Here is a 13,446-nt window from a genome sequence, read left to right as displayed (position 1 = left end):
ACTGAAAGGAAGACCTTTTTTTTAAAAAAAAAATTATTTGTCTGTAAAAGAAGGTGAAAACATGCAGGTCACTTTCTCTTTAGACACTTTTAAATTTCAAAATAATTGTTTTCTCCTAAAAATGATACTATTCAACCTTTTAGGACATTATTTGGAAAAGAATACTACTTAGAATGTGGAATTGTATGTTTTAAAAGCAAAAGCATCACTTCACAACAAAAAGTTTGATATATTCTTTATTCTTAGAGTAGAATTCTGCACAAAATTATTGAACCTTTTATTTTGGGTAAAAACTTGCAACATGGGAGTCAAAAGGGTTCAGTTATGTAGGGAATGCTTATAATTAAAAGAGAAAGATCTTTTTTTCCCCTCAAAGAAGATATTAGTATAAATACATAATTTTTATTGGTAAATGTTAATTCTGTACTCACATGAGATCTATCTCATGAGAATATCACAGAATATAGGCAAGATCTCTTCATGAAACTTTTACATCTTAAGGCAATTTCTATGGTAAACAGATTCCAACACCATAATTTAAGTCCCACTTATTTCTAACTAGACTCAATATACTGAGTTTTAATATCACAAAAATTGTATTTTTTCACAGAGGTAATGGTTGTTGAATTTTGTTATTATAGAAATAATCAGTCTGTATAAACTTTATATGTATTCTAATTATCACTTTTAGGTAAATGAAAAACAGAAATATTTGATTCTCTGGAGGTTGTCTTGTTGGTTTCTCAGATAGGGCTGGATCCAAACTCTTGTTTTCTAATGTATGTAACATAGTGTTACTCATATGTAACATAGTATTACTCGGTTAATTTATGAATTGTGATCTTTTTATTATCATTGAAATAATCATTTTTTTATTTTTTAAAAATTAACTCATGCAATCTATCCACAGACTTTTGGATTCTTATGTTCTACAAGCAATAATAAGTCCTCTTATGAGGTTGGATTAGCATGAGGCAGTCTTGCCTAGAAGTAGCTGCACAGTCATGTAGCATGGAGGCCCTGCGTTCCAGCCCCAGCATTGCAAAAACAAAACAAGACAAAATCCAAGTGAAAAGTCACTAAAAAACGGGCTCACAACAACCTGTGTATTTTATAAATTTTTTTTTTTTTTTTTGGATGTGGGTGGGGAAGGAGAGCAAAATAAATAAGTTATTTACTTAAAAAAAAAGAAGTAGCTACACAAATGTATAAAGATAGAAGCTTGTAAAAGATTTAATGAAGGGGTATAAAAGTGGTTCTAAAGGGGGAAAGGATCAGAAAAGGACCTGTTTTTATGAAGCTGTAGTATGTACTAAGATTTGAATGATACTTGTTTTTATGCTGTACAAAGTGAAAAAGGTGTTTCACTGAAAATGGAGCAGTGTTGCTGAAGCTCCATTTTTGGAAAATAACAGTAGTATGATGGGTTGAAACAGAGTTTTAGAAGGTTGGATTGCTGAGACTGGGAGAATGAGATACAAATCTTGCCAGGAAAGGCAATGAGAAGTTTTTATACTGTCAGTGTGGGCATTGCCCTCTGAGGATCTGCTGAAAGCGTTGACCTTTCCCTCAAAATGTACATATGCACATTTATATAAACTTTATATACCATGGATACTATTGTTTAAGGCTGTGAAGAGCCATTAAGGAAGAGAAGGAAGGAAGGAAGGAAATGATTTGTAACATGTGCCTGCTACATACATACATTCTCACACTTAGTTTTCATAGCAGTCATAATAATGTAGATGATATTATTTCTGTTTTATAGATGAGGACTGAGGTTCCAACAGTAAATAATATAACCTTGATAATTTAAGTAGAACATGCATGTATCAGGTAGTTGAGCCAGGGTTCGTGACTTCAAAACCATGCAGTTTACGTTCTTTCAGTGCCTCCAGTGACCATGGATAAGTTATATAACTCCTTTGAACTTAAGGTTTTTCATTCAGATCGTAAGGAGATTGGATTCCGGTGCAAGTTAAATGAGAAAAAATCATGGAAAATGCCTACCCTGTAAATTTTCAAACATGTTAGTTGTTATTAGCAGTATGTTTTTCTAGAAATATTTCTGTAAACATAATTATCTATTTAGGCTCTGTGGGTGATCTCCACTCTGGATGGTTTGTCTGTCCTCTTGATCATCATGTCTTTTCCTTATTTTCCTGACTTTCTTCCTCTGTATTATTGAGTGGGGCTTGGAGATGTGACTCAGCTTTTCTTGGTTCCTTCGTGTATGAGGGACTTTTGTTTCCAAGACTGGTATTCATGTTGCAAGCTTTCCCTGGATCTGGATTTTGCTTTGCTTCCTTCCTTGACTGAAAGTGTTTTCAAATTCAGTTCTCTTAACAGGCAAGGCTTAGGTGTCTTGGCCTGGCAGCTCTTGCAGTTGTAATCTGTTTCATTTGTGCTGTAATTTTTGATCTCTCCCTTTCTTAGGATCATACTAAAGCAGAGTTGGATGCTTGGAAGATTGTCCGAGTTAGTGAAAATTTCCGAGTGATTGCCTTGGGCTTGCCAGTGCCCAGATATTCTGGGAATCCATTAGATCCCCCTCTTCGTTCTCGATTTCAAGCCAGAGATATTTATTTTCTACCCTTCAAGGTAATTATGACCAAGATTGATTAAGTCTTTAAAATAGATTTTTGTTCACAACAAGAAATTCAATTCCTCTTCAGTAGTTAATGGACAGGGAAAAAGATATGGGATAAGGAAAAATCTCTGGGAAGTAGGATGAAAAATTTTTGTGGCATTATTTGTTTGAAAGATTTTTAAAAGATTTTTATAAAATGAAATGTAACAAGAAATTATTTTTTCCTATGAATTTCTTGGTGTGTGCCTAATTAAAAGGTTTGTTTGTATCTATAAACTTTTCCATTTAATCTGTTCCAGTTTTTATTAATTTGATATATTTCTATGTCATTTTAGGATCAACTTAATGTATTATATTCAGTTGGAGCCAATGTTTCAGCAGAGAAGTAAGTGTACTTTTATAAATACTGGTCACTTAACATTGAATTTGTTTTGCCTGTTCATTGATTGATATATTTATTCCATGACTATTCTTTTAAGAATTTTTTTAGTATTGCAAGGTTTGGTATATGCTGGTGATAAAATCAATAAAATAGATCATTGATGGTAAGAAGCGGAATTAAGATCTAGTAGAACTGAAAGACATACAAGTAGCTTAGTTTAACCCAGTGTAGTTACATGCAACAATTTCAAAATACTGGGGCTATTTGTGGTTGAGACCTTGTGAAGGCTTCACAAAAACATTGATGTTTGAAGTGAGTCCTAAAGAATGTGTAGACTTTTGCCAGATAGAGAATGGAATGAAAGTATTACAAAGGACTTTTCTAAAAGCATGAGATATGAGAGTTTATGCTTTGTTCTTAAGGCTATAAAAATCTGCTGTCTAGAGTTTCGATTTGAGATTGAGAGGAGATAAAGCTGGCAGGGTAGATTTAGATCAGGTTGTGAAAACCTCACCTATCTTGATGGGTTTAGGAAATTCATGTGTCTAGCTAATCAGCTTCTGAGTTTTAAATGGAACATTGGGATACGGGAGTCACTGTTCTTCAAGAATTAACAGTAGGGATCATTTTAGATTAATTAAATTGGCCCAGCTATTTGCTATTTAACATACTTATACTTATTTCAAAACTATTAGAATAAAATTTAATATGATTTTTTCCCCCAGAGTTTCTCAGCTTTTGTCTTTTGCAACAACTGTCTGTTCCCAAGAATCTTTTGCTCTTGGACTTCCAGATTTTCCTTTAGATAGTTTACCAGCTGCAGTTCAAATCCTGGTATGTATAAACCAAATTAATGACTGGTGAACCCAAATATAGCAAAGCAAATTTAAAAGTTAATCCTTGGGAATTAATCACTTTGGGTTTTCTTATCATATTCTTCTGTAAAAGGCCTAAGGTTGATTTGTTGTGCAGTATAGTAAACTATACAGAGCCCAAGGACGTGTTCTGAGTTTCTAAAGAACTCCTAGCTTTGGAGAAGGAGGAGGTAGACATGAGATGTAAGTAAAGTATAAAGGTGGAAGGGAAAGCTTCAGCCGTATCAAAGAAGAGGTGTACTGTGGTGAGTTAGGCCTCAAAGTTGCCCCACCTGGGGCAGTAGAGCTGGGCTTTCTTATTCTAGCACCCATTAGTCATTGGTTAATAGTTGTCCCAGGGGATGCACATTGCAAGTCATTACCGTCTCTCCCAGCTTGTGAGCAAAGCTGGTTCTAGGAGCTGAAGGGCAGTCTTCTTAAAAAGACTTGCAGGGCTGGTGTTATGGCTCAGTGGTGGAGTGCTTGCCTAGCATGTATGAGGCACTGGGTTCACTTCTCAGCACACATATAAATAAATTAATAAAATATAGGTCCGTTGACAAATTAAAAAATATTTAAAAAAAATAAGATCTGCAGCAGCTGGCTGTGGGAAGGGAGACCTGAGATGCACAAAGAAAGGATATAAAGAAACCTAAGGGGATAGGGTGGACAACAGCTGTTGTCCACTACACTTTAGAAAAGTGCATGGCAGTTAAAGGCCTTGTAGGCAGAGGACACATTCATAGGTGTTCAGTCACAAAAGAACCTGGTAGGAGAGTGAGAATAAGTTGTATCCCTAGAGAAAGCATGTATGGTGAGAGAGATGTTCGAACTTGATTTTGAAATATTTCATGGGGAGTGAAGTTGCCTGGAGTTTATGATGAAGAAATGGCCTGTAAGACATTTTGAAATAGGTAGAACATTAGGTGATCAGATTTAGGTTATAGGAAAACACCTCCTTTGGTGTTGGCATCAAGGAGGTTGGGGAGAACCTGGATGCCAAAGATATTCAAAGGCTTGTTCTAACATTTAGTGAGACCCTGCCAAGGAGGTCCATCTGAAGTAGTAGCAATACTGCTTTCTTTAGTCAAGGAACTCATTTTTGAATGTTAATTGTTTTTTTGAATTATTTCTATTTAGACAGGAAGGGTAGTTTTTACATTGCTCTACATATCCAGAAAGGCATTTCTTCTGTTTATCCAATTTTGCACTTTTGTTTTTGTTTTTGCTCAGAACTTTGTGCTTTGAAGAGTGTCATATCTCAACAAACTGGAAAATAGTCAAACATTCATAATTCCTTCACCTAGAAGCACCAATTACTAACATATTGCCACATTTGCTTGACCCCTCTTCCCCCCCGAACCATTTAGAAATAAATTGTAGTATTCTATTAAATATTTAAGAATATGACTTCTAAGAATTAGAGCATTTTTCTGCATAATGAGAATACTGTTATCACACTTTACCATATTAACATTAATTCTGTAATATCATCTAATAGATAATCCATATTGAAATTTTTGTGTTGGTCCCTCTCAGTAGACTCTTTATTGTGTAAACAAAATTGAAAGTGCAATTTGATTTGGGGTGAAGGATTTGAGGAAAATGAACACTTTCTTTACTTTGCACTTATAGCTATGAAGCTAAGTTAATGTAGATCAGATGAACTCAGATTATGAATAAAGGAGGAACATGTGCTTTGGGATGAGTAAAGTATGCAAATGTGAATAGTTTCAGATGTAAAAGTTTACATATGAAAATTTACAGTATGTGACTACATACTGTAGTCACATGTAATGAAAAATTGAAGATTCAGGTCTAGAGCTCAAGGAAAAGCATGATTAGACATAGAAGCACAGGAGCCATTGACACATAGATGAAAGGTAGGAGTGAGTTCACTTAGAAATGAATAGGAACAGGAAGAGGAGAGGAAAGAATATTTTATTTTTTTATACTTCTGGAAAATTATTGGTTATTTTTATAGGGCAATTTTAATGGCGCATATACATTTAAGATACATTTTCTGTGGTTATTTTAGATGTTGCTTATTCCTATGTATTTGTGCTCCTAAATAGGATTCCTTTCCTATGATGTCAATTAAACACGCAATCCAGTGGCTTTATCCATACACTATTTTATTAGGACATGAAGGGAAGATGGCTGTTGAAGGTGTTTTAAAAGTGAGTATCTGTTTCCCTTTCTTTCCTTTCCCTTACATTCCAATTTTCCCTTCGTTTGTCTTCCCTTTCCTTTACATCTTCCCATTTCTCTTTTTCCATCTCTTCTAGTTTTCTCTAGTCTCCTTTCATCTTTTTTCACCATCCCTTGTCTTCCTTTCTAGTCATGAAGGCATTGGATGCCAGCAACAAGAAAGCAGTAATGGGGAAAGAAGCACAGAGGGACTGGTGTGGAGAGATTGAGAAAATAAATACATTAAGCACATGAGTGACTATGATAAGGATATTGAGATAATGAGAGCTGTTGGAGAAGGGATTTATAAACAAGGAAAGGGGTAATGAGGTATTGAATGAGGTATTGAATTGAAATTGGATATATGATTTATGTTTTTGATACATATGAACAAATAGATAATATAGTATTACATTATAGTATTTTATACTACATATAGTATTATATATAGTATATATAATATTATACACACACACACACACACACACACACACCACATATATATAATATATATAGCTCTCTTAAAACAGCCAAAAAATTGTATGATCATGCCATATGCCTAGACACTGATTACTAAAAGAAATCAAAACTCCTTGGAAATAGGGTTGACTCAAGGATTGAGCCATAAAACATACAAGATGAGCATTGAATTTCTTAATGTTCCAGAGAGTAAGGAAATGTTTAACAAATGATATTGACATTTCAAAATGACAGAGGAGTCAGCTTGAAAATTTGACCATTAAAAATCAATAATGATAAAAATTCATAGAACTCGTTTCATAAAATGGGAATCCACAGATCTCTATGATATGAATAAATTATAAAAATATGGTAGAGAAAGAAAAATCTTTTAATGTGAAATGCTTACTGATAAATAAGGAATAATGTAACTAGAAAAATCACCATTTGGCATTCATCAGAATGGTGGTTGATTTAGGAAGGTGTCACCAAGGGATTTAAAGCTGGTGGATTGATCTTCGGATATGAATACAATTTCTGAATATCTCTCTACTCTGTACAAAATACTCAATTGCCCATTATATAAAATTTTGTATTGGGGATTGAACCCAGGGTGCCACATTCCCAGTCCTTTTTATTTTTATTTTGAGACAGAGTCTTGTAAGTTGCTTAGGGCCTTGCTAAGTTGAGGCTGGCTTTGAATTTGTGATCCTCTTGCCTTAGCTTCCCAGGCCACTAGGATTACCGGTGTGTGCCACTGTGTTTGGCAGAAAGTAGTATTTTTACAGTAAACATGAGCTTGACCAGCTGGAACAAATTGACATGATGTATCTCCTGAATGATGGGCTTTGAAGAGCATCATTCTTGGGGAGTTCCTACTAAGAATTGAGGATGTAAGTAAGGCCTAGTCCTAGGTTGAAGGCCATCTTACAGAATGAAGGCCTATGTTCTTTAAAACTGTTCAGACAGTGTTCCATGTTGAAGAGACTGAAGTGCCATGAGCTAAATGTTCCTGCACTGGATCTTGAACCAGATAGGAACAAATAACATTGTTGGTGCACTTTGTAAGAAAGATCTGTGCATTGGATAGTATTTTATTAAATTAATTTCCTGTTCTGGAAGTTTATGTGGTGATTAGATTGGCTAGAGTTCTTGTTCCAGAAAGTATGAACCAGAATGTTTAAGGGTGTGTGACATCATGTCTGCTGCTTGTTATCTAATAATCAGAAAAAAAATCAATACTTATTTGTGTGTTTAATTTTTGTTTCTTCTAATACAGTCTGGTTAAGGTACAGATTTCTAAGGAGTAGATAGAATGTTAACACTAAGCTATAGTGGCTATGTATACAGGACCTTCATTTTCTGGGCTATAGTTTGACGCTCTTGAGCATTTGGGATGTTTGTTTCTCCCTTATTCTCAAACCCACATGTAGTCTTTGGAAGTATTGAAGCACTCTGTATTCATCTAGTAATAGAAATGAGAAAGCAGGAGAGTGGCATAGGAGATTCTAGTTGTTTCAGTAAGATTTTTTTTTTTTCAATAGATCAGCTAGCCACAGAACCTAAGAAATAATGTTTTTATTGATTAATTATGTTTAATAGTAATAACAATAAAATCATAGAAAGCTATTTCTCATAGATAATGAGAAGTACAATTATGAATGGAACCTAAAGAAAAGCATAAGGAAGCAAGGAGTTAATAATGGTCGATAAAGAGGCAAAGGAATGTAGAAGAAAGCAAGAGAATAGAAGTGGTAAAATAGTAGTCACTGATGAAAGAGAAAAAAAGAGGTCTGCTCTGTGTGCTGTGTGTGTGTGTGTGTGTGTGTGTGTGTGTGTGTGTTTGAGAGAGGAAGAGAGGGGAAAAAAGGAGAAGGAGAAGGAGAAGGTGAGGATATTAAAAACCATTAGAAAATGAGGAAAGTCATACGTTCAGGAAACTGCCATTTTCTGACTATGTAGTTCACTTTTAGGTTTATTCTAGGTACTGAAAAAAAAAAAAAAAGAGAACTGGAACTTATCTTTGGTTCAATCAACATCTGAGCTAAATTGGCATTGGTCACTGAAACAGAACATCTAGTATTCAAGATCAAAGGCTTCCTCAATTCCAGATGAGCTTCCCTAGTGCCCTCAGCACAATACCTGTGCCTTGGGAACAAGGGGGCATACTCAGGGAAGAAGAAAGTCCCAGAGGAAGTACTGATAAAATGAAGCAATGCAGAGTTACTCTGTGACACAACTGAGAAAGATGTTCAGTATCTAGATAGATCCGTTATGAACAAAGGTCTATATCTTTACAAAGAAACCACTTTGATGTGTTTCTGGTCTCTAATTTTTAAAACTACTTATATAAATTATATAAAATTGTAGAAAATACTTTAAAAAAATACCTTTATTTTATTTTAATATGGTGCCAGGGATTGAACCCAGTGCCTCAAGCATGCTAGGCAAGCACTCTACCACTGAGCCACAACACTGGCTCTGGAAAATATGTTTAATGAGTTGAATTTTCTGAAGAAAATAGTATCATTTTGTTTGCCCTTAATTTTAACCTCTTAAGGGGAACATGATGATGAAAGGTTTATATTACAAACAAATCATTTTTAATTTGATTGTAGAGAATTTAAAAAATGGAAAAAGGTACTGGCATTAATCAGATAAAAGTGTAACTGTCTTTTCTCACCTTAATTACCTGAAGTGCTAATTAATGCACAGATTTCTCTTGTCTGAAACTAATGAAGAATTTTCTTTTGGTAAGATTATTATACACTGATATATATATATATAAATATACACATAAGGTGTAAAATATCTTTCCTTAAGAGTGGGTTGTGCCCTGAATGGTGGTACATGCCTTAATCCCTGCTACTCAGGATGCTAACACAGGAGGACTTGAAGTTCAAGGCCAGTGTGGGAAATTTAGCAAGACACTATCTCAAAATCAAAAGGGCTGGGACCATAGGTCAATGGTAAACCACTCCTGGGTTCAGTCTCCAGTTGGTGTGTGTGTGTGTGTGTGTATGCACACACATGTGCAGGGAGTGGAACCGTCTATTCATTGGTATAGTTTTTTGTTATCTGTTCTGGGGCACTCTGTGTGGCCTGTTTCTTATTTAAATTTTTACATTGTTTTCCCAAAGCATTATTTGAAGCCAATACTCACAGATGAATGAAATATTATCTATCTTCAAACAATTTTGATAAGAATGGTGAAAATTAAAGTACTTTGTTGAATTTGGAAAAATGTTTAATTAAGGAATAGAAATGTGTATTATAATAGAGCTAGTCAATAACTTTTTCTTCATAAGGGATAATTATTTTCTCAGATTGCTATAGAAATGAATGAATAGTTGTCTTTGAGTTACATATCTCCCTGAATTTTAGTGTATTCACTTAATTGTGTTGCATTTTTAAAGGAAAAATTATTACTCACTGAAAATGTAGTCAGCTAAAAATCAGAGCACCTTTCTTTTTTTGAACTAGCTATAAAAATGACTAGAATAATTTTTATTCCCCAGATGGTGCTTATTATGTGATGTTCATATTCTAAAAACATTTTTATAGTCATGAAATTACTTCTAGCTTTTAGTTAAAGATGCCTTAAAGATTCATTCTGAATCTACCACACTTTGAGAGTTGGCATCCTTTATCACAGTTTAGTAACAAATATATCCAGGCTTTTCTCAGTATGTCTCAGCTCTCAGTTCTACTAAGTAGAACTCCATCATAATAAGTGTTAAATTAGTATATTCCCTAGGTGATTTAGAAAGGATATGCTACCGCTTGTTCATTGATAATATAATCTGAATTTTTGCAAGAGAAATTTGGAAGGGTCTTGAATTTAATATTTTCACTCAGTTCAACAAACATTAGTTGAACATTCATTATTTGACAAATGATTATATGTCTATAGAAATCTAGAGATATAGAAATGGATGCTATTTGATCCCTGTTTCTGAGGAACTTACCATAATGATGAATAGCTCTGGTCAAACATGAAGTAGCCCAGTGAAAATAGGAATTAAATGGATGTGAGAAATATCTTAGATGCAGTAATGTCTTAGATGTTACTAACTGATAAAATGTGGGTTGGGTTGGGGACTGTGAGAAAACTTGAGAAATCAAGAATGTCCATGGATACTAACTTGGACAAACGAGTAGTTACAGTTGCCATTAGTTAATATGAGAACATGCAAGGAAGAAGCACAATTGGGGTGTAGGCTAAATAATTCTGTATGGTAGGATCTTTTTTGAATTTGAGTTTTCCAGGGAGGTTTATCCAGCAGACATGAAATACAAATCTGGCTCTGGAACTGTTTTGTTATTAAAGATAAATACTTGAGAGTTGTTAATGTGTGGGAGTTGTTTGAAAGAACTCAGGGGAGCAAGTAGAGTGAGAAGAAAAACTGGCCAAATGCTGAACCTTGGAAACACCAACATTTAAGGTATGGACATTGGGGAAAGAACATGCAAATTAGGCAGAAGTAGAATGGTCAGAGAGAAGTAGAACAGAAAGAATATTCTGATGAAACATTAGGAGTCATGTTTTAAGAGGAAAATGTTAATAGTTTCCAGTGCTGCAGAGATATCTTATTTAAACAAGACTTTTAGATTATTCATTCAAAAAATTATTCATTCCAACCATCCTTCCAGAGGAACACTTAACCAAGCACTATTATGCTGAAAATGTAGCAGTAAACAAAACAGACAAAAGTCCCTGCCTTCATAGAGGTTGATTTTTGGTTAAAAAAGTCAATTAGTTAAGTAAATGATGCTATATGTCAATTGAGGAATACATGTGTTCACCAAGAAGGCAACACTTAGATAAAGATCTGAAGGAGAGAAGTCCTATGGATGAAAGCACTTCAGAAATCACTAGTACATAAGCCCTGAGCAGGAACATACCTGGGGCATTCTAGCATCAGCATAGGATAGTGTGATGGTGCAGAGTAAGTGAAGGAGAGGTAAGTAGGAGATGAAGTTAGAAGGTAGGGGAGCTCAGATCATGTAAGGTTCTGTGGGCCATCAAGGAGATTTCTGCTTTCAGTCTGAGTATGATGGAATACCATTAGGAATTTTTAAATTTTTTTGGCAGTCTTGGGGATTGAACCCAGGGATACTTTACCACTGAGCTATATCTCCATCCCTTTTTAAAATTTTTTACTTGGAGATAAGGTCTAAGTTGCTTAGGGCCTTGCTAAGTTGCTGAGACTGGCCTTAAACTTGTGATCCTCCTGCTTCAGCCTCCCAAGTTGCTGGGATTATAGGTGTGCACCACCATGCCTGGACCATTAGGAGGTTTTGAGGAATGTCTTATATGACTGATCATTCAGCAGCCCTGTTTTGGTTGCTAAGTAGTGAATAGACTGTGAAGGGTAAGGGCAAAAGCAGAGAAAAACCAGTTAGCAGATTGTTATAATAATTCAGTTGAGAGATTATGGTGATTTTGACCAGTTATGAGTTGGTAAGAGGTAGTTGGATTTGGATTATATTTTCAAGGTAGAGTTAACATATCTGCTGAAGGGTTGGATGTAGGGTTAAGACAGGAAGTCAAGGATAATTTCAAAGTCTTTGGACTGAGGAATTGGAATGATGAAGTTGGAGAGAGAGAAAATGGGGGGAAGGTTAAAGACCTGAATGTTGGACATGTTTAATTGGGGATACCTATTAGCTATCTGAGGGGAGATAATAAGAGGGAAGTTTGCATATGCCAGTTAGGAACTCAGGAGAGAGACTGGAAAGAGAAAACAAGGAGTCATGAACATATAGATGGTTTGTAAAATCATGACTGGATGAGAGTATTGAAAAAGTAAATATAGATAAAAACTACATCTAAACCCACTTGGAAACCTCAAATTCAAAGGATTCTACTGTATGGAGTTATTTAGTATCCACTCCAAATGTGTTTCTTCTTTCTACTTCCTCTCATTAATGGCATCACTATCTTTTCACTTTTCCAAGCTAGAACTCATAAACACTCTTGACTTCTCACTTTCTTTCACAGCCCCTCAACCTGCCCTATTTTTTTAAATCAGTTAATGATATCTATCAAATGATCCATTCCTGAAGTACTCTAATATGCACTGGTTAGGAAGATAAAGGAGAAGTCACAAAAGAGACCAAGAAGGAGGAATCAATGAAATAGGAAGAAAATTAATTTATTAAATTTGGCAAATATGATATTATTGGTAGAATTATTGAGAACAATGTTAGTAAAGTGGGAATATAAGCCAGAAATTTGTGGGCATAAGAATAAGAAAGATGAAGCAGTGATTATAAATTACTTGTAAAATAAGCAATGGTGAGCAGAAGTAAGAAGTTGATGGGTTGCTGAAGGATGATGTAGAGGGATGGGGAAGATGGTGGTAGAGAGGGGGAGACTATTAAAGCACAATGCATGCATGCATGGAATTGTTACAGTAAAACCCATTGATTTGTACAGTTATCATTACTTGATATTTATAATAAAAAAAAGGATGATGTCAAGTGAAGAAATGACTGTTTCTTGGAATGGGAAAAATAAACATGTTTTTTGGAAGTAGGGATGACATTTGTTGAGTACATGTAAATATGGCTTGGGTGAGGTGAGAAAGGACATTTCCAGAGCACCATTGTACTTGATTTAAAATGATATAAGAACTTATTTTCTATCCAGAAACTGTACTGATGGGATTGCTTTAATTTGAAATTGAGAAAGACTGGTGGCTTTCCATCTACTGTCACTTAAAGCAGAAGTCCTTTTTACTGAGAAAATGGGAAAAGAATAAAAATATTGATGAAATTATGGATGATTTTGAGGATTAAAGAAAAAATATTTTCATTTTATTTTTCTCATTTAACAAACCTTACATGACTAGTGACTAGGGTAATTGTAGGTTGTAGAGATTTTGGAGAGAGCCAAATAGATTGAATAGTTCTCTAAAGAGACTTACATTCTAGTAAGGAGTAGAGAAGTCTAAGGCACTGTTGTA

The 13,446-nt window shown here is 34.8% G+C and overlaps 1 protein-coding gene across 1 annotated transcript in view; it reads left to right on the top strand.

Moving 5' to 3' along the window:
- Positions 1–13,446, top strand: part of Vwa8 (von Willebrand factor A domain containing 8) — a 392,265-nt gene that overhangs the window by 77,500 nt on the left and 301,319 nt on the right. Inside the window, exons 6-9 of the mRNA XM_076872295.1 lie at positions 2,437–2,601; positions 2,926–2,975; positions 3,698–3,806; positions 5,902–6,006. Of these exons, the coding sequence (XP_076728410.1) occupies positions 2,437–2,601; positions 2,926–2,975; positions 3,698–3,806; positions 5,902–6,006 (429 nt within the window). The remainder of the gene's footprint in view (positions 1–2,436; positions 2,602–2,925; positions 2,976–3,697; positions 3,807–5,901; positions 6,007–13,446) is intronic.

This window comes from Callospermophilus lateralis, chromosome 12 (genome assembly GCF_048772815.1).
Source record: "Callospermophilus lateralis isolate mCalLat2 chromosome 12, mCalLat2.hap1, whole genome shotgun sequence".
NCBI lineage: Eukaryota > Metazoa > Chordata > Mammalia > Rodentia > Sciuridae > Callospermophilus > Callospermophilus lateralis.
Note: the sequence above shows the minus strand (reverse complement) of the source record. Positions and strands in the feature narration are given on the sequence as shown.